Source organism: Ovis aries, chromosome 11, assembly GCF_016772045.2.
Source record: "Ovis aries strain OAR_USU_Benz2616 breed Rambouillet chromosome 11, ARS-UI_Ramb_v3.0, whole genome shotgun sequence".
Classification (NCBI taxonomy): Eukaryota; Metazoa; Chordata; class Mammalia; order Artiodactyla; family Bovidae; genus Ovis; species Ovis aries.
The window spans coordinates 54,047,783-54,068,190 of NC_056064.1; the positions used below are offsets into that span (position 1 = coordinate 54,047,783).

The 20,408-nt window shown below is 51.7% G+C and overlaps 1 protein-coding gene across 6 annotated transcripts in view; it reads right to left on the reverse strand.

The window, feature by feature from the left end:
• Positions 1–936: 936 nt before the first annotated feature.
• Positions 937–20,408, reverse strand: part of SEC14L1 (SEC14 like lipid binding 1) — a 46,185-nt gene continuing 26,713 nt past the window's right edge. For all 6 annotated transcript variants that reach the window (XM_027974154.2, XM_042256310.2, XM_060394978.1 and 3 more), the window contains exons 3-16: positions 16,200–16,349; positions 15,947–16,078; positions 14,569–14,697; positions 13,604–13,838; positions 12,576–12,685; positions 10,742–10,931; positions 9,846–9,934; positions 8,711–8,781; positions 7,635–7,806; positions 7,187–7,321; positions 5,229–5,363; positions 3,048–3,299; positions 1,844–2,022; positions 937–1,691 (exon numbers count right to left, since the gene is read on the reverse strand). In XM_027974154.2, the coding sequence (XP_027829955.1) occupies positions 1,586–1,691; positions 1,844–2,022; positions 3,048–3,299; positions 5,229–5,363; positions 7,187–7,321; positions 7,635–7,806; positions 8,711–8,781; positions 9,846–9,934; positions 10,742–10,931; positions 12,576–12,685; positions 13,604–13,838; positions 14,569–14,697; positions 15,947–16,078; positions 16,200–16,349 (2,085 nt within the window). In that variant the 3' untranslated portion in view covers positions 937–1,585. The remainder of the gene's footprint in view (positions 1,692–1,843; positions 2,023–3,047; positions 3,300–5,228; positions 5,364–7,186; positions 7,322–7,634; positions 7,807–8,710; positions 8,782–9,845; positions 9,935–10,741; positions 10,932–12,575; positions 12,686–13,603; positions 13,839–14,568; positions 14,698–15,946; positions 16,079–16,199; positions 16,350–20,408) is intronic.

A 20,408-nucleotide genomic window follows, 5' to 3' on the forward strand; every position in this document is an offset into this window, starting at 1 on the left:
GCCCTCCTGTGCTTTCTGGAAACAAGCCTCTAGGTGCCAAGGCTCGGCTGTGCTCCACACAGGCCCACGGCCCTGGGAGCAGCGGAGAGTCTCAGCGCGCGGCACCCACTGGGGCCGCCAGCGGAGCGCGGCTCCGCCCCTCCCAGCCCTCCTGACCCCGCCCCCCGGCACGCCGGGTCCACACAGCAATCCACCCAATGCCTCCAGGGCAGATTCGTAACAATGCAACTCTTGAGGCCCGGATTTCTTCACGCTGAAGATGGCGCCTGGCTCCTGGCCCAGATTCTTAAAAAGCACAGCCTCTGCCACACACACCACCACGTGACACGCCTTCATTCATCCTGGAGACTGACCCAAAGCAGCAACTGGACAGACTCACAGAAAACCTGCTTTTCCCATAAAAAGATGAGAAAACGATGGGCCAATAAAAAGGTAGACCAGGCTTGGCGATCAGAACCATAAAGAAAAAATCAAAAGCAAACCAACTTCATAATCTGATCTGCTTCAAGGACATCGAATCCTCTCTTACTTGAACTAAGTTTCTACTCATCCCATTCCCTGCTGCCACACACCCACCCCTGGACACACAAGCTTGCGTGCACACACATCCACAGCTTCCTTTCACAAAGGAGCCGGGCTCCTCAGGCCACAGGCGGTCCTGGCACAGCCATGCGGTGAGAACGCTGGTCAGCTACAGCGAACGTGGGACCGTTTCAAAACGGCAAGTGGGCCTCAATGCCCCTGAAACACCTCCAGTGACAGAAGGACCACCCGGGCGCTGACGCTACTCGGCTGTGAGGGGCCCAGGGAGGCAAGAGGAGGAGCTCAGAAGTGACCCATGCAGGAAGAAGAGCGGCACACCAGGAGGAGGAGGAAGAGGAGGCCCTTGGCCCACATTCACGGGCAGAGAAAGTGTGCGCTCTAAGTACCAAAAGATTTGAAGGGAGGAGAGAAAATAATGTTTAATGATGGTGGTGTTCTTCCTGGCGTCATGGGAGGTCCCCGAGAGCCCCCAGCCCCCACTTTACAACAGCGGGTCTGTTTGGTCCCAGAGCTGGGTCTGAGTCCTTCCAGTTAGGCGGCGACTACTCAGAGGAACAGGAACCCGGAGGGTGGTCACCGCCCTCGGAGGGAGTGCATCGACCACCGGCAGGGAGGAGGTGGGGGCCAGCTGCGGGCGGGGGACCAGTTGGCAGCTTCTGCTCCACGGAGGAAGGCGGGTCACCTCGGACGGGTGGTGGAGGGACTTCATCCACTAAGGGACAGCGAGGAGGTGGCTGGAATCGCTTTTTTTTTGCATCCACTTTGAGACAAAGTCAACCTCTTAATTGGTATATAAACTACTTTTCTTTGAAGAGAGCCCTTGTGCTCTGATTGGATTTTGTGCACACTGTATACAAAATCTATGGCTACTGAGTGAGAGTTACAACTACCTGTCGAGATAGCTTCGGGGTCAGTGACTACGTTTACCATCTGCAGAGCTATCTGCTACCTAGAGGGCCAGAGCAGTTCACACAACGTGGCCGCTCTCGGGCGGGCGGGCGGCGGTCCGAGGTGGTGGGCCGTCCCCTCCGCGCACTGGGCACTACCTGGAGATCATGGAGCTGGAGTGGGACTGGCTGGACGAGGTGGTGGCGGCACTGAGCTGCGAGAACCCGCTGTGGCTGGACTCCAGGCTGGTCATGGAGCCTCTGCAAGCAGCACGGGGAGGGGAGGCGTGAGGGCCCATGGTGGCCACCCACTGCCTTCCGGCTGGACCCTGCCCCCTCGCTCCCCTCCGAGGTCCCGCACCCCCTCATGTGACATCACGAGCTGCCCCGGCCCGGAACCCGGCCTCCGGTACCTGAAGTCCTCGGAGCCGATCACCTCGGTGTAGTACATGACTTTGCACTTGTGGGAGGAGACCTGCAGGGAGGCCAGCACATCGTCCACGCGGGGCAGGCTGGTGGCAGCGCAGGCCGGCGTGCTGTGGAACTTCCACTGCAGGATGTAGAAGCCTGGCCACCGAGTCACGTGGGAGCCCTGGAGTGAGTCAGGGGCACAGCTGAGGACCCCCTGCTTCCCGGGAGCCCCCACAACAGGGACAGACACCGAGGGGACCACATCCCTGTCCACTCGGATCCAGTGTCGATTACCGACCCTCTCGGTGGGGGAAGGGGCCAGCTACCCTGGTTCGTGATCGGGGCCAGTCCCATGCTGCCTCCAGGGGTGGGCCCTGCAGCCAGGGCCCCATCTGCGGAGGAGGAAGCAGACGCCCACAGGGTGGGAGCCCCTAGGAGGGTCCTCTGCTTACCCTCGAGGGGGTGGGGTCTAAAAAGCTTTCCTAGACCAGCCAACACTCTGATGTGCTTCCAGTGACCTTACCAGCATATCCTGGGTTAAAAGGATGTCAGTCTAAAGTAGAATGATAATCTGTGAAAACTGCTCTCTCCCCTAATTGTAGAACTCAAGACTGTGTGATACAGCTTCAAATGTTCATTATTTTTAAAACTGAATATTCTCTTTCAGTGCTTCTAAGACTACCAAAACACTGACAGGCTTATCCCTGAAAAGTGTGAAGACAGCAAAATCATGCATCCTATGTGAAGGCCGGAAGCTCCCGAGAACTACCATTCTGAGCTCAGGCACTCAGAATAACTAGCCAACGTTTTAAATGAACTGATGGAACACTGCAAAGAAATGAGAATGCTTGGCAATGACAGCTAACAGCTCCCTATGTCCTTGTTTATCTCACTTCTATTCGGAGTGATTTTCTTGAAGGCGACCAATGCCACTGAGTCGAAGGTCATCTTGACAGCCGCCTGAATCCCAGCAGTACATGCACTGACTGCCCTCTCCTTCCTTCCGTTTGCTTCTGTGAAAACATCTCCAGAAATAATTCATGGCTCTAGACACAAGTCATGGATTCTGCTGAGCTGAGTTCTTCTGAGAGTCACTCGGTTTCCTGAATCACCCTAAGAGGACACATCGAACAGCCTGGCCAACACCCTAAGACTTCCTGCTCCAGACAGAAAACCCAGGCTGAGGGCAGGCTCAGGGGACCCTACCTGCACGCTCTCCCCTTCTTTGCAGATCAGGGGCGACTCCACCATGCTGTAGTCCCGGCCCAGCTGCCAGACTCTGTCTATCAGCTGTACGTTATTTCCTCCTGGGGAAGTGATGCTGTGCGCCCCCAGGGAGTCCTTCTTGGGTGGCTGTGGCGACCGCTTGGAGTGATAGATGTTAAAGACAATGTCCCCTTTGCACACATCAAAATCCCACGTGATCACTGATGAGGCGTCCACGATCTGAATGAGAATCTGGAAGGAGAGGTTGGCTGCATCAGCCCGCCACGGTGAACAGGACCCTGTGAGCCGGTGCCAGGGCAGCACATCCCCACCGCCCCCCAGCTCTCCTCTCAGCTGGGCGAGGGGGGTCCCAGCCCCCGGCCTCTTCAGCCAGGCTCTGCACTCCATCAAGCTCCATGCTCCGTTAGCTCCCCCTGCAGCCTGAGCGTCCCGCACATGCGCTTTAGACGCCATTCTAAGCTAACGGGTCCTGGCTGTAAGAAAGGCCTTGATACAAAACAGAAATAACACTCAACACCACAGAAGTGGTTCCGAGGATTGCTCTGGGCTGAAGGGCACAGGGAAGGTCCCAGAGTAAACAGCCCAGGAGGGACAGAAAGAACCCCCTCGGGGAGGAGCGGAGGCGAGCACAGGCTGAGGGGTTGTTGCCAGTGGCCGCCAGGCTGAGTGGGAAGAGGGAGCCACGTGGCCTGGGTGGAGAAGGCCCCCGGTGTCGAGTGCCAATCTAAAAGCTGAATTTCATGCAGCGCCCATATAGCTTCTCAGCAGGGAACGATCAAAGTTATAGTTTCCAAAGATTACTGTGAGAATTAAAACCAGCTGCAGAAAGTTATGTATTCACTAAAAAATCTCGGCAGAAGCCAACCCCGCGCCCCACCTGCCCTGGGAGCTGCTCGCTGAGCGCTGCAGGCGGTGTGTCCGCTTCCCAGCCAGCAGTCTCTGGCCCCCCCCCGCCGCCACTGCTCACTGCCTTGGCTCTGTAGCTACAAAGACTCTCCCAAAAGAGCAGATTTCACACGCACACGAGCCCTGTCCCAGCACAGTGGCGGCACCAACACCAGGGGCTCCACAGGCCGAGCTCCTTGGGACGCCAGGCCCCTCTGCGGACTGGCCCCTCGCGCCTGCGTTCACTGCAGGGACAAGGAACTCAGTCATCGTTTCACGAGACCCCCGTCCTTGATGTGTCCCCTACTGAACCCCGAAACCAGAGCCGAAGTTTTCAGTGTTCTGACTAGAAATCCTCTCACAGATAACCCTGCGACCCACAAGAACACACCACACACTGAGCTCCCTACCTGGGACGACGCAACCATGACCTAAGCAGAGACGAGAACGCAGCCTCCAAGTAAGAAATTAATACAAATAATCCTTGAGACACAGTTGTCTCCCCGCAAAGAGGCTGGGAGTAGGACACCTCAAGCCCGTCTCTGCTCATTCAAACCACAGCACCGTGTCCGCTCACCCCGGGAGGCGCGGGCGGTGGTGAGGGAGACACCCTGGCCAGGAGCATGGAGGAGCAGCACAGGGGAGCTCGGCCAGCTTCAGCCCAGCTGGATCCCACGGCCCTGAGCCCCAGACCTCGGCCCGGAGCCCAGGATGGGCCGAGCCCACTCAGTGCACTAAGCCCGCTCAGTGCAGAGACGCTCATGACACCAGAGCACATGCGTGTGTGAAAACAGGCACAGCCTTGCTCAGGCACCGCCCCAGGACAGCAAGGAGAGAACGCACGCCTGTGAGCTTCTCCTCACTCCACAGACTAGGAAATGGGCCAACTCCTTAAAAATAGTGAATAACCAAACCCAGTCAAGAAAAACAGAAAATGCCGAAAACATTAAACTGAGAAGGTACAGACCTCCCCCCAGGGGGAGACCTGCGAGGCACCCCCGTGTGTCAAGGGTCTCAGGTGAACCGGACATGGAGACGCCTGCCTACTCTCCTCCTGGGGGCCCTGACCAAGGGCAGCCAAGGTCTGCTCTGCAAGAGCCTGCTTGCCAGCATTGACAGTTACCTTCACTGCAGACCAAGTGTCAACAAGACCCTAAAGACCAAGATGGGGAAAAGCATCTGATTCTGCTAAACGACCCCCTACTGGGGAGACCCACAGAAGAACCCCTGTGGGGAGGGGAGACCCAGGCCCCGTGGCTTCAGCCGGGCACCTACCTCGTGCGGGGCCCCTTTGAAGACGCTGGCGGACTGGTAGATGGTTTCGGTCCAGAGCTTGAGGTCTTCGTTCTCCAGCTCCTCCGCGGTCCTGTACAGGGACTTGGGCACCAGGCCCCCCTCCGGCACCTCACACTGGAAACGTAAACACGGCCATGAGAGCAGTGCCCACGGAGGCCGATCCCGAGAGCCGCACGCCAGCCTGACACACACGACTCCGCGGAACCGCTTAGGAAATGGGAAACACCAGCCATGTCGTAAAGTACCCTGAACTACTTAGGCAAAATAATTGAGGAAAACCACTTAAACACATGTGTCTCACTTTAAGTAAATGAGAACAAGCTGAAGCTGATTGGCCACAACATTCACAGTAGTACGTGTGTGGGATAGCATCCAGTTACTGAAGCTGGTTTATGTAAGAAGCGCTGGGTATTATATTGTGCTGCAAAGAAAAACATTATGTGAAGGAGAGTTTTATTCTCTACAGCTACAGGCATTATTTCTATCATATGCAAGTATGGGCAAGATATATAATTAAGGGAGAAAATTTAATGTCTACCTCAGGTCAAATGATCAGTCCACAACACCAGCCAAAAAACCAATAAAGAGCGGCACCTTTTGAACTTGCTTGAAACAGGCTGAATTAGAATTTGCACATTCATGAATGTCCTAATTGATCCGGATATAACGACTTAACCCTCAAGTTCTTAAAATCCAAGTGTTTCCTGTGTTATCTGCCCTGGGAGGTGACTACAACAGGGAAGAAGCATGGCCGTCTCCGGCAGGCAGCGCAGCAGGACTCGGGGAGGCCGATGCGGTGACGGCAAGCTGGACGACGTCAGACAGAGGCGAATGCGGCCTCCTCAACGGCAGCCCGACGGTGGCACAGAAGAGCCGAGCTGAAGCCTTAAGAGCCTGAGTGGGTAGATCTCTGCTCTTAGGAGGAGAAATCTCTGCTCTTATGGGATTCTTACCATTGCTAACACAGCACCCACTCCAGCCCCGCTGCTTTCATCGCAACTGGAAGAACCACCTGAGTCGTGCTCTGATACACTGCGTCTATGTGTCTCCACAGATCTGACCCCCAAGCTTTAATCTCACGGGCGCTGGGTGGGGGTCCCTGGCTCACTAGCTCCCTGCACTGCACTGTGGTTCCATCCGCGACTCCTCAGAGTGGGACTGAAGGCCTGAGAATTGAGTTCAGCTCTAAACTCCTCTAAGAATCCCCCAAGATCCGCCCAAGTTCCCATCAGCAGCTGAACACGAGAGCCAGCCAGGGTGGTGGCACCTCCACATCGCACAGCCTTTACTGTGAAGGGGAGTGGACTCCCCGCTGGCATCACCTGCTGTGCCAGCAGGGCGAGTAGACCGTGCCAGGCTTGTTTCCTGGCCCTCACGTCAGGCCACCCTGCCCCCGGGGCCATGCGGTCTCCAAGGAGCTGAGCTTCTCTGGCCCATCACATGCCCCACTCAGCCAACACAGGGGCAAAAGTGGAGCCATCTGCCTGCTAACCCAGCCGCAGTGTACTTCAAATCTCGCATCACACAGAAGAGCTCCCTTAATTACCCTTTTTAAGATGTGTTCCTGACATTGTCCACGGGGCAACCTTTTTGGAGAATCAGTTTGATTTTTTACCGTTTTAAAGAAATGCACAGCTGCTCTAAAACGGTTAAAGAATCTAATTCACGCAAAGCTGAGCGCATAAAGGAAGCTGCAATCACACTGATTCTAAAACAAGCTCTCATTAGTATTAACAATGAAGAATGTGTATGTTATGAAAAATTACCTAAATGGCTGTTTAGTTTAACCCAGGATCAGACAGATGCCAGCCAAAACCCCCAAACTGAAAGACAAATAATCCAAACGAAAAGTTCTGAAAATCATTTGTGTCAACCACACCCACCTTCCCTGCCCTTGTGAGTAGTCAGACGTGTTACCTGCCTACGTAGGTACGTACCATGCACTCTCCACTCAGGAAATCCGGAATGATCTCTTTGTCGATGTAATCCAGCAGGCCTCCAGGCCCCTGGTAGTCATTTCCTGCATAAATCAGGAATTTCCTTCTGGTGTTATCATCAATGAATGGACTAACCTATAAATATTTGGAAAAGACCACACAGTTATACTTGCTCTGCTGTCTGTACTTCAAGGGTGAAAATTACATGCCAATATTGGAGGGGGCGGGATTCAACTTTGATACGCTCTTTCTGTAAAGTCTCAAGTCTAAAGTGTATGACATGAGGACACTGGGGAAAACTTTCTTCCCTTAAATAATCTGAGACACTTTGATCTCTCCATGCTTGTCTTATTTCTTCACTAGTTATACAACTTGGAGTCCCAGACACACACAGGGACATGAACACACGCGTGCGCGCCTTCTGGGCCATCACCCGCCACAGACCCACCAGCGTCCAGAGCACCGGGAATACGCGAGGGGCGCGCAGGATCAGCAGGCGGCCCAGCGTCTCGGGGTAGTTGGCCTCCACCACCTCGATGATGCGCAGCAGGGCCTTCACGCCCGGCCTCCACAGGTGCCGCATGTTCAGCCCCTCCAGGTCCACCAGGCAGGTCCAGGAGCTGCAGGTGAGACAAGCTCCGTTCAGCGCACGCACACTCGGCAAACCACAGCCCAGAGTGACTGGCTTTCCTTTTTTACGTTCTATACAGTTACTAGTGTCCGTTTCCAAAAATACACTGGGTTTTAAAAATGACAGTGTAATGAACTCTACTGCTATCTGCCTGTATTAAGACGTGGGCTGCGTGTAGTAGGACCAATCCCCGAAATACCAAAGCCACCAAGGGCTAAAGAACCAGGATCAAAGGTGCAGCCGTCCATGAAGGGAGGCCACGTGCTGCCCTGGATCTGCTGAGCCCCCTCTACTGACCCAGTGGGCCGTGTGTACGGCGTTTAAATACACGTGTGACTGACTGGCAGTATCCTGGTCTTCGACAAACATTAATGAGTTAAGCACTGTGGCAGGGGCCGGGAACATAGGAGTGAACACAAGCCCTCCGAGTCCCTGCCCTCCTGGAACTTATGTGCTGGTCAACCATCCAGACCCTTCCCAGGAACCACCTCTGAACCACTGCACATCTTCAAAGCAGTCCACCATAACTGCAAGTTTGGTTTAAGAGCAGAGAATCATTTTTTTCTGTTCCACCTCCTCAGCACCAAAAAAAACAGCAAAAACCAAGCAACTGCGACCCTGGACTCCCAAAGACCATGAAACTACCGCAGGCCGACCCTCGCAGGCCAAGAGGACAGCAAGGCCTGGGGCAGAAACACCAAAACCCAGCAGCCGCCCCGCAGCTGACTGCAGCACACGCCCCACGTGTTTATCTGTCTACCTGCTAGGACACCATGGAAAACAGGAACTACTCAGACTTGGTCCTAAAAACCAAAGCAGAGTCTGGCTTTTTAGAAATCAACTAGAAATACGTGACTCCTATTTCCAACAAGCTAGGAGGGAGAAGCAGCTACCTGATAGGCCGGCCGAAGACCTTCGTGTTCTCTTCACACCGCCGCAGGCCTTCTTCGTTGATGGAAAGAACCTGTGCATGAGAGCCAGAGACGTTCCCCATCAGCCTAAGGGGCTGACACGGCTGCATCCAGCTGCATGGGTGACGGCAACCCCGTGTGCCTCAGGGAAGCGTGTAAGCCAAACGTCATCTACGTCCTGACACAGTCGTGTGCACAGAACATAGCGCGGAAGCAGCAGCTCGCTCTCATGGGGCACGAGCGCTGTCCTCTGCGGACCAGGGGGCAGCTCCCTGAGACGACAGGGGTGACCGGGCAGGCGGGGAGGGCACGACCTGCTGACCCACGTCCAGAGCGAGTGAGTCTGGAAGAGTCGGAGGTGAGTGTCAGCTGAGTGGCAACACTGTGAAGCCTCACGCACCAGCTAAGAGAAAGGGCAGTGTGACAACCGGCCTCAAGTCTGGCTGAAGGGACCCCTTTGAGCTGGAGTAACAAGCCCTTCCCCGACAGACACAGTCCGCCCGCAGACCTGTGTGCATGTGTGCGGAAGCGCCCGCGGAAGCACACGCACAGCGCTGGGCACCATGGAAGAGGCAACGAAATGCCCAGAGCGGGTAATTTAGGATGGTAGCTTCTCCACGTGCCTTTTAAGGTTCTGCTTGCTTGTTTCTACTTTAAGGCTAATATTCTTCTCTTCGTGACTACCCACGCTGTGCAGGCTGCCTGGAGGGGTTCAGGAGACAGGGAAGGAGGTGCTTACAGCCCTAACAAAGGACGCTCAGAGCCAGGACCACGCTGTGCTGGTGCAAAGAGCACTGCTGAGAGGTCTGATCTGAGGCAGCCCCAGAGCAGAGCGAGGGTGGGGGCAGGACCCGAATCAGCCTGGGGGTGCAGGTCGGGGGCAACACCGCCCGGCCCGGCCCCCGCGTCACCTGGAACGGCTGTGCCCGTGGCTGTTTGTGCTTCCCCACCGCGAAAAACATTTTCTTAACTTTTGGGCCCTCTTCTGAAGTTTGTAGGATTTATGAATAGATCCTCCTTTCTAATTATGAAAGTGATACATGCTGCGGTGACAGGACCACGGTCCTCTCCCACGCCCGCCGACAGAGAAGAAGTGAAGCCAGCGGGCAGCACTCACGTATCTCAGCAGGGCCTCCTCGCCGAGGGCCCTCACCAGGCCTTTGGTGTCCATCTGCCCCAGCCGGAGCACGTAGAGGGGCCGGCCGTCTGCAGGGAAAGGACAAGCGGCGTGAGCACTGCTCCTGACCCGAACCGGGGGACGGGCACTCCCGCGGGCCAATGGGGCCCCACACACTCTCCCGCTCTGGGAAGCAGCAGCTGGCTTTGGCGGTGTCCGCAGGAGGCCCACCCGGTCTTTTCCCACCAGGATTGTCAAAGGAGAAAACAAAAGCCAACTGGCGGAGCAGGTCATTAGCAGGGCCCTGGAGACGCCCCGCCGGAGTGACAGGAGCCCCACGGAACGCGGCCCCTGGCTCTACCCCCGCGCACTGACTGCACCTCACTCCACCTGCCACCAAAACTGAGCCAGGAAGCCTGTCCTGCCAGGTGTCATGTGCAGAGCAGTCTGATCAGATGGCCTCACATCTGATCATTCATTTAGGGATGCTGCTCTTGGTTCACGTTTTGTTCACTCCCCAGGTAGAGCTAAAAATTCTCCTGTTGTGATGTCCAAAATCTGGCTACACATTGTTGCAGACACTGCATGGGTTAAGTCACTGGAAAGTACCTTTCCTAGTACCCTGCTCCTGAAAACACTCAGCCTTCGAAGTTTTTAAAAATAAGTCAAACAAACATTTCCACCTGATTAAGGAACGAAGTGGAGCAAGCTGCTGGGCGGGGGGAGTGAGAGGCCAGGAAGCAGCGGCCTCGGGCCCTCCCTCTCCACTTGGCGGGGCACGCCCAGGGCAGCGGTGATAAAACAGGCGCCCACTCGTTTACTCAGGGAGGGGAGGGACAGCACACCCGAGTCCCCTGTTCTTCTCAGTGCGGGTCCCGACACCAGGCTCCCGCTACCTTTGTCGTGATGGTGCCAGCCGCCCGCGTAGTAGTCCTGCAGGACCTGGGGGGGGTGCCAGGTGTCGAGGATATAGTCCACCTGGTGCTGCTTGCGCCAAGTCAGAGACTGACACATGGTCTCTCTGGCCTTGTCGATGTTGAAGTCCCGGGCGCGTAAGAACCGGAGAATATGCTCATCTTTCGGGATCTATTGAGAGAAGGATATGTTTCTAAGCAATGTGAAAAGTTGCTAAGGGGAAAAAGCAAGTTACCAAGGGAATAAGACTCTAAAAAGTCTCACTTCTTACTGACAGCGAGCTGCATTATTACACTATTTAAAATTAGCCACTACCAGAAATACTTTCCTTAATGCTTTAGAAAATCTGCATTATTAGTCTGAATAATCTTTAGACTATTCCCGTTTTAGTTTCAGCAAAGGAGAGTGAAGGCGTAAGTAACTTCTTACACACCAGCTGCTTTGACCCACTGAGTAACCTGCCAGCTTCTGTGGTCTGGGCACCTTCCAGTACAGGTATTACACACGACAGAAATGCAGGGCGCAGAGCAGTGTTGTTGGCTGACAGTGGTGCTGGTGTCCTGACACACCGGAACCTTCTTCAGGTTCCACTCCTGGCAGTTGACAAGTCTGACAGGTTTCCCTCAGTAAAACACAAGGCTAAGACCGTGTCTGGGTCTCCTGTGGACCAGCTGTCCTCGTCCCCAGCCACGTGCCCACGCTGCTGGTGCACAGATGAGGGGGGCATGCGATTGGCACCCGGCTGCCCCACCTTGGGAAAATAAAGTACCGAGATGGCACGGTCTCAGAAAGGACTACCGTTACATGGGAGTGGCTGGGAATGTTGGTCCCAGAACCAAGTGGCCCGGCTTCAAAGACCGACCCCAGGAGGCACTAGACGTTAACGCCCCCAGCAAGTTACTGAAATTTGTGTGCACAACAGGGATGATAAAAATAGCACCAGCTCACAGGGCCGTTTGGAGGATTTAATAAAGATCTTAAACCGGAGTCTAAAGCATGGTCAGTGCTCAACGATGGCAGCTCTGACCACAGGGGGTGTGTTCTTGCGAACAGATACAAACGGTCCTTGGATATTGGACGCTGGAGACCAAGATCGACAGAACTAGACACGAGCCCAGGGCAGGAGGCCAGGAACTACCCAAACACACGGACCTGCCTCTGTCCTACACTGGTCCCCCGTGAGATTACAAAAAACCTAATTCCTTATGAGGCCACGTAACAAAAACCTCAAAATTAAAGCCCAGGTAATTTTTTTAAGAGAACCTTTTTTTTTAAAGTATTAAAGTTGTAACAATACTGTTTCTGTTTCATATTTTGTTTTTTTGGCCACAAGACACATGAGATCTCAGCTCCCCGACCAGTGACGAACCTGTGGCAGATGGCAAATTCTTGACCTTAACCTGGACCACCAGGGAAGTCCCGAAGCCCAAACAGTTCTAATCTCTGAATAACCTGTGAACTACTTCCAAACCTTCTGAAAAGTAAAATGAATGAATATTTGTAGTTAATTCTTACAATATTGCTTTGTAACTTGATATGTAGTTGTTTTTAAGGCCATTCTCTGTAACATCTACAAGTACACAGCTATTTATACACAGCAGGGCGTCCTAACTTGCTACGAAGGACTCAGATGCCGCACACGGGGTCACAGATCCAGTGCCTCTTTGACTGAAGGGACATTCCCACCTACGGCCATCGGGCACATTGACTGCGAGTCACTCGAACAGGACCAGGCATCCGAGGTTGAACAACGGCACCCCTGCACACGTGCGTGGATGCACACATGCACGGATGCACACTCAGGCAGATGCTCACTTTGCCCTTGTGGGTCTCCTGGAGCCACTGGCGAAGCCGGATCAGGCAGCTCTCCTGCAGTGGGGTCAGGTCACCCAGGTATCTCTTGATGTAGTCTGCGTCTAGTTTGTCTGGAATATAAATTACAGACGTTCTTAATAAGAACATTGGGGCCTGAAGGCTGCCAAGGCTTCCAAACTGCCCCACTCAGTGACGTTCCCATGTGGTCCTGGAGTCGAAGAGATACATGACCCATGGGGGACGGCGGACTCTAACCAGCCACCAAAGGGACCCCCAGTGGCTGTCTTTAAACCCAGGCACTGCAAAGCCACACGGCAACGTGCACATTCCAAGACACACCCAACTGCCACCAGGTTACCTCTATTTGCCAAGTATCAACTCTATTCATGATATCACGGCTGTTATCGATATTTAATATTTAATTCAGAGGGCAAAGCTGAGCCACAGAGAAGGCAGGAAAAAATAAATGCCAATGATTCAACAGAACTTCTGAGGGCAGGATTTTCTTGTACTGTCTTACTTTACAATGGGCATGACACTGAGCAATCAAAAAGGATGTGTGTGTGTGTGTGTGTCTGTGTGTGTGTGTGTGGGTGGTAAGACACACAAGAAAGGCGTGGAGCCTGCCACCTACAGCTGTGTCTCTCCATGAAAGTCATTTGGTTCCTCTGAGCCTTAGTTATTAACTCAGTTATAAAACAAAGACAAAAGCATTTCTTACCTAAAAGGGACTATTATTAAACGAGCAAACATTCACAAAGTGCTCAGAAGAGTGCCTGGCATCTAGGAAGCCGAAAATGGGTATGCTGATGATATAACTGTGTTAACCCCTTCCTGACCATTTAAAAAAAAACTCTTGTTTCTTCATTCTAAGAAAAAAATAAAATGAATGTGTTATATAAGCCAGAGGCAAGGGGACAGTGACAAGATCCATTTTTTGTTTGTGTCATAGCTATGTGTCCCAAGAGGCAAGGGTTCCAGGTCAGCCTGGAGTCTTGCCCTTAGAATGAGGCCCCTTGCAGACTCACCGTCCGGGGTCCCTGCGGTGGGCTCGGGTGCCCCGCTCGGGGTGCTGAGGGGCTCACTGCTCAGCCCTTCCTTGAGCGTGGGGTCAGGCACGACGACGGTCAGGGACGCTGCTGGTTTCTTGCAGGACAAGGACGTCTCCAAAGAGGGGGCGGCGGCAGGTGGAGTCCAGCGGGGCACGAACGTGACGCCTTCTTCCTCTAACTGGCGAAGGTAGTACTCGATGATTTCCTTGCCCTTGGGAGCAAAGCCAGCTCTGAGGTCAGTACCATCACACTGAGCTTTCAAGTTACTCACTCCCCATGGGTTTTGAAAACCATGATGAAAACTGAGTGACTACACAACAAATAGGAAAAACAAAAGCCAAATGCTTTCGCGGGTCTTTTCCCCCCATAATTTTACTTCCCCTTCTCTAGAGGTCTAGGAAGCCGTGTCTCAGATGGCATCTTTATGGAACTAGTCACAAGCACTGGTCTACCACCCTGTGCACAGTATGTGCTTTGTGTCTCAATCCAAACGCTTCCCAGCACCTCTGAGAACAAGCCTTGGGAAAGCACCCCCTAATCCCATATGATAACATTTGACACCAAAATGCCACGCTGATGGGCAGCAGCAGGAAAACAAGAAGGAAGCTTCTTCCAGGGAAGAGGCACCTCACCTCCCAAGGCCTGGGACCCGAGAGGCCTCCCCTAAAGTGCCTCTTCAGGACAGCAGGGCCTCCCCCAGCGGGCCCCGGACTCTGGTCCCCATCTCTCCCTGCAGTTATGAGTAGGAAGCACCTCAGCCAGCGGCTGCACACTCGCCCCTGACCTCTACCAGCGACCAGCGCGGTCTGCAGCCCCCACCCTCCCCTTTCACTCACCGGGACCCCTGACTAACCCACCCTCAGCCTCCTGAAGGCACCATCTTGGACCATCTCAAGAGACTCCTGCCCACCCCTCTCCATGAAATCCCAAGGGACATTTACTTTTTTAATGTTGCTGGTATATTGTTTCATTGCAATTTTTTCTACTGTACTTTCAAAACCAAAGAAAGATTTAATATCTAAACTTGCTGACTGTTCAAAACAGGTCCAGTCTTCATTTTCAGGGTGAACCTGCAGGTAAAAGAGAAAGTATTTTCATTAATTATACTGACAACTGAGAATATTATTTGCTCCTCAGTTCACTGGTACCAAGGGGAAGAAAAAAACACTTATTTTACTAACAATGTTATTATCATGAAAACAGCAGATGGAAAAATTACAGAGAGGTTCAGAATTATGAAAAGGCTCACATAGTATTTTTAAAATATTCTGAAGATGACTATTAAAAGGAGAGCTTTATTTTCATGCTTGGAAGCGTCATTCATTTATTCACTCATTCACCATATTTATCGAGTAGTGTTCTCTATCACAAACAAAACCGAGATCCCTGCCTCGTGAAGGTTACAGTCTCGCAGAAGACGACTGGCAGCTGGCCATGAACACAACAGGCAAGAAGTTACTTCAATGCTGCCAGAGAGGCGCTATCGGAAACAACAAAGTAGGCAGCAGGGTTAAAAGGACGGGAGGGCAGTTCACAGAATCAAACAGGGCGCTCGGGCTGGCTTTGTCGAGAAAGGCAGACCTGAGCGGAGCCCGTAGGAGGTAAGGATGGGCCTCGAGCGGAGGTCTGGGGGCAGAGGGAGCAGAGAGACCAGGGGCCCTTTGGGAAGCACGCTGACGTGATCACAGACCGTGAGACAGTGGGCAGGCCTGCGCATGAGGCAGGCAGGACACAGAGGAGAGAGGAAGAGAAAATGCAGGGCCTTGTGAGCCACTGTGAGGCTTGTGGGTTTTTCCTCTGAGTGAACTGCAGACCCTGCAGAGCTCTGAGCCCTGAGAAAGCATGGCGTGGTCTGCCACACTTTAAAAGGATCACTCTGGATTCCGTGTCAAGGATCCATTATAGGAAGGTGAGGGTGGAAGCCAGAGACCTACTGGGTTCTTCCATTACTCTGGTCAGAGAAGTTCTTGCTCTGGGTGGTGAGCAGGGAAGACAGGAGGCAGATAAATGCACACAGATCCAATCTCAGAGGGACACACATTTCAAAAGTGTTAGCGTGGGCCCGAAACGATGTGGCGTATTCATATTAAAGAACAAACCAGGGCATCACTTGGCCCCCTTAACTGCCACAACAATGTAGTCCATTCTGCAGGACACCCCAGCTGCCACCCTGCTGATCCCACACATCAGAAACCAGTAACTTTGTGTGAGGGAGAACTGCCCTCTCAGACAAAGACACACACTGCCTAACGCAAGGGCCGGACAGCTCTCAGAAGACCACGCCCCCACCTCCCACCTCCGCCGGGCGCAGCGACTCACGCTGTAGCAGCAGTGCTCGTTAATGATGACCCGATTAGAAAACGTTTCGTTATGGGCCTCAATGTGCAAAGTACGTTCCCGAGAGTTCAGTGAGTTTTTCTGGATAAAATAAACGTAATCAACTCCTGCAATCTTCAAAACAGAAAGAAAAAAGGGTTAATGAATAACACCCAAGTGCAACCAACAGAAGCAATAAGCACAAATTCATTTTGGTTTTGGGGGGATTGCCTTTTAAGGTGTCCTTTCCAGTTACCTTTTTTAGCAGCCGAGGAGCATCTATATCCAGCTTGCAGCGCCTTTCTATAACGTGAATAGCCCCATCTTCACTCCTGAATTCATTCACAGTGTCACTGTCCACAAACATTGGAATCAAAGGACACGTAGGGAACCTCCTTTCATAGGCCTGTGAATACAATTTTGAAAAAAAGGAACTGAACAAAGATATAGCCTGGCAGTCTGGCATTGATGGTCTCCCTGGAATAAAGGCATCTCTTCACACGTAACAACAGTTACATCACAGCTACCTTCATCTTTACACCTTCAACTTTCATTATTTGAAAAAAGAAAAAGACATTCTACGTGCATGGATTGGAAGACTCAACACAGTAAAGATGTCAATTCTCCCCATATGGATAGAGAGGTTTAACATAATTCCTTTAAAACCCCAGCAAGATTTTCTTTTGCATCTTATGGACAAGAGTGCTTTAAAATTTACACCGAATGGCAAAAGAACGAAAATAGCTAAAGCAATTTTGAAAAAGAAGATTATGTTCGGAAGCTCCCCTTCCCATCTCAGTATGAATCCTCGTTCTGCGGCTACAGGAATCCAGACTGTATGCACGGGGGGAGGGAAAGACACAGAGCTCCGTGGGCGGAGCAGGGAGCCACAAACTGACCCACACAAATGTGCGCCCAACTGGTGTTCCCCCAACAAAGCTGCTAAAGCAATTCAGTGGAAGAAGGATGGCCTTTTCACAAATATTACTGGAGAAATTACACATCCATAGGGAAAGAAAAAGGAACCTGATGAACCCCATACTTATAAAAACTATCTCAAAATGGATTATGAACTTAAATGTGTTTGTAACGTTGTTTTAGAAATTTATTGTCTTACTGCCTCATGCAGCTTCTAGGATCTGAGTTCCAGGACCAGGGATCAAACGTGAAACGTGGGCCCCCGGTAGTGGAAGCACAGAGTCCTAACCACTGGACACCAGGGAAGTCCCTGTAACATTCTTGAAATGACAAACTTACAGAAATGGAGAACAGGTTAGTGGTTGCCGGGGGCGAAAGGGGAGTGGGTGTGACTGTAATACAGTAGCAGGAGGGAAACCCTTGGGAGACGCTCTGTCTCTTGGCTGTATTGTGTTGATATCCCGGATGTGATGCTGAACCATCATATTGGTTGTGATGCTGACTGACAGTCTTTTTGGATGTTACCATCGGGGGGAAAGTGAGTCAAGAGCATGTGGAATCGCTCCATAATATTTCCTGGGAATAATACGCTATTAATATCCTATAAGTCTATCATTATTTCAAAATACAAAAACTTAAAAGAAACAAGATTTGCTATATAGTTTGTCCAAACGTTTAGAAAATGCACACAGGCACCAGATTTGGTTTGCTCCACAGCCATACGTGAGGATTACTGATCTGAAGATAACTGAAGCCATCCAGTGGCTCGCAGGTGTGGATGAGCAGGAAACCCCAGGACATGGCGGTGAGAAGACACCTGAAAAAGGAAGCCCAGGGCTCGCCTCTCAGCTCTGCTCCCCATAAGGACAGGCACCGAGGTGACCGACAGATGCCTCTCCCCTCTGAGGCTGCAGGAGAAGCAGGACTGGGGAACCGAGACATCCCATCTGAAAACTAACGACAACCAAGCACAGATCTGAGGAAGAACCTTACCGTGCTGAAAAGATTAATCAGTGGCACACACTGCCCTGACTTTTCCTCTGAAACAGTGGGAGCAGTTACACTGCCCTGACTTTTCCTCTGAAACAGTGGGAGCAGTTCCGGAGCACCGTCATGCTAAAAAGTCGGCCTTCCTGGACAAGTTCCACAAGCGGTCACAAGAGACCCCATGAAACACCAGCGCAACTGGGCAGCTCCCCCACCCAGGGTGCTCAGGACCATCTCATTCCAAGTGACTGAGTTTTCTGTATGTGTCTCATCTTCTCTCCGTTACATTATCAAGGTTCCCCAGTCTGAAACATGTATGCCGCACTCCTGCTGTCCACGTTATTTACAAGGCACCAAGCTAGGCAACAAGCAAGGGAGGGGAAGAGGAAGCACACAGTTCGGGAAATGGAGTCAGGGAAACACACAAGTGTCCTAAGAATAGGCAAGCACTCTAAGGGTGCAAGGAGAAAAGAGTTAGCAGCTTGGAGGGGTGGAGGCTCCGGAAGGCTTCAAGGGAGAGGAGGCATGAACACTGGGCCTTAGCGTGGAAAGGTCTGTGCATGGTCAGTGATGAGGGGAGAGCATTTTCAGGACAGAGAACCCAGGAGTGGGACTTTGAGGAAACCTCGGGGTGAGCAGGGACCCACAGCCAGCAGAGGAGGGAACTGGTGACCTGCACTGTGACATCGAGACTGTCACGCTCTTGCTCAGCACCAACCACGTGGCCGGGCCCCCAGGGTGTGTGCATGTATGTGTGTGTGTGTGTGTGTGTGTGTGTGTGGTGGGGGGGACCAGGACCAACAGAAGGCCCTCCCTTCCTGGAGCTGCCCTCCTCGTGGGAAAGGAGCGGATGCCACCATGTGACCAGATGGTCTGGAAGGGAGGCAGAACTCACGTGGTGACCAACTGTATTTGCTTTTTAAACGTTTTTACTTTGGGACTTGAAAATACATTCTTCATACTTATCTACTCCCCTTCATTCAAATATATTCTGAATCCTGTAACTGCTAGTGTGGGATATAAATCACAGGAAAATTCTCTACATGCCTTTTATAATAAACAACATTTAAGAAGTTTATTCAACTGCTAAGATCATACCTCAGATAATTTAGGCCTCAATGAGGCCCTAAAATTTGTTAGTATTAGGCATTGCACACACAACTCTAGAGAAAAAAACGCTGAGTATCCTTTGTTCTACACACTAACATTGTCTAAACTAACTTCTAAATTTTCCTACATTAAAAAAAAAGGCTTTGTACATTTCAGCACTATGACATGTCAAGAAACTGAGAGCACAGGGCTTCAAAAAGAAAACAGTTCTTCTTAAGTGACATAAAGGGTAGAGTAAGTGCTTGGCAAGAAGCAACCTAAACTTGGTCCTCTACCACTTAAGTACCTGTTATATCATTTGCAAAATACCCACAACATCCTTTCAAATTCCTGAAATAGAGTGGTCAGCATAAGGCATTACCCACACAGGCTAGCCCTGAATTTAAAGGAGAAAAAACTTTCCATTCCCTGTAAATCTATCCCTCCACACAGACTCGTATTCGCTGAGACATCCATTTTCACCTCGGTATGCCCCAGCCAGACGGTGTTTGAGGTGTCCAGGCCAAAGAGCCGCTAGCACAAGAATCGGCATGTTCCTCTCCAAAGCTCGGTTCGTGTGGAAAGCGGTTACTAAGCATCTGGCCTCCTCCCTCCACTCGGCTGCAGGGCAGAGACCAAGTCCTACTTCTCTTTGATTATCCAGAAGGACCTTACTCAACGTCTGAAACAGAGTCACTGCTCCATAAACATTTTTTGAAATACGGAGTAAGAGCTTCCTAAATAAAACAATGGATCCAGCTTTGTGTTTCTGTGCTCACTTACCCTGGCTTATCTTTAGGAGATATGTGAGGCTATTGAATTTTGTGTACTGTTAGCACAGAAAACTCTAACTTTCTAGAGGACTAAGGGAAAGGAAGACTGAAAGAAGCTGGCAAAATTTTACTCTCTGAAATTGCTCAGGATATCAGCAGTATTCTTGCCTGGGAAATAAATCCCATGGACAGAGGAGCCGAGCGGACTACGGTCCATGGGGTGGCAAAGAGTAGGACACGACTTAGTGACTAAACCACCACCACCCTAGCTTTTCAGCACAAACTAAAACCTATAAAGTTTCTGAAGCCTCTGAAAATTAGAAGCATTCTAATTCTATTAATATATTTTATTAAAAGCATTTACGTTCTAGCTCTATCTGGAAGGGCCTGGAAGATACGACCCCTCAGCCGCAATAAGCACACTTGGCATCCGGTTCCTGTTTTCCAAATACCACTCCCTACTAAAAAGGAAGCTGTGCTCCTTGGAGAAGAGGCTGATTACAAGCCTGGAGCAAAGAAAGGTCACGGTGAGTCTGAAGCATTTCTTACCAGAAACCAAGAAAGTGCTCAGTGACTGATGGGGAACCTGCCCGAATGGGTTCCCCTTATCAATCCTCGGACAACTGGAGCACCAGAAAGAAAAAAGCTGATAAAGCATTATAAACCATATAGAAATACTCAAGAAAAATGGGCAGGGA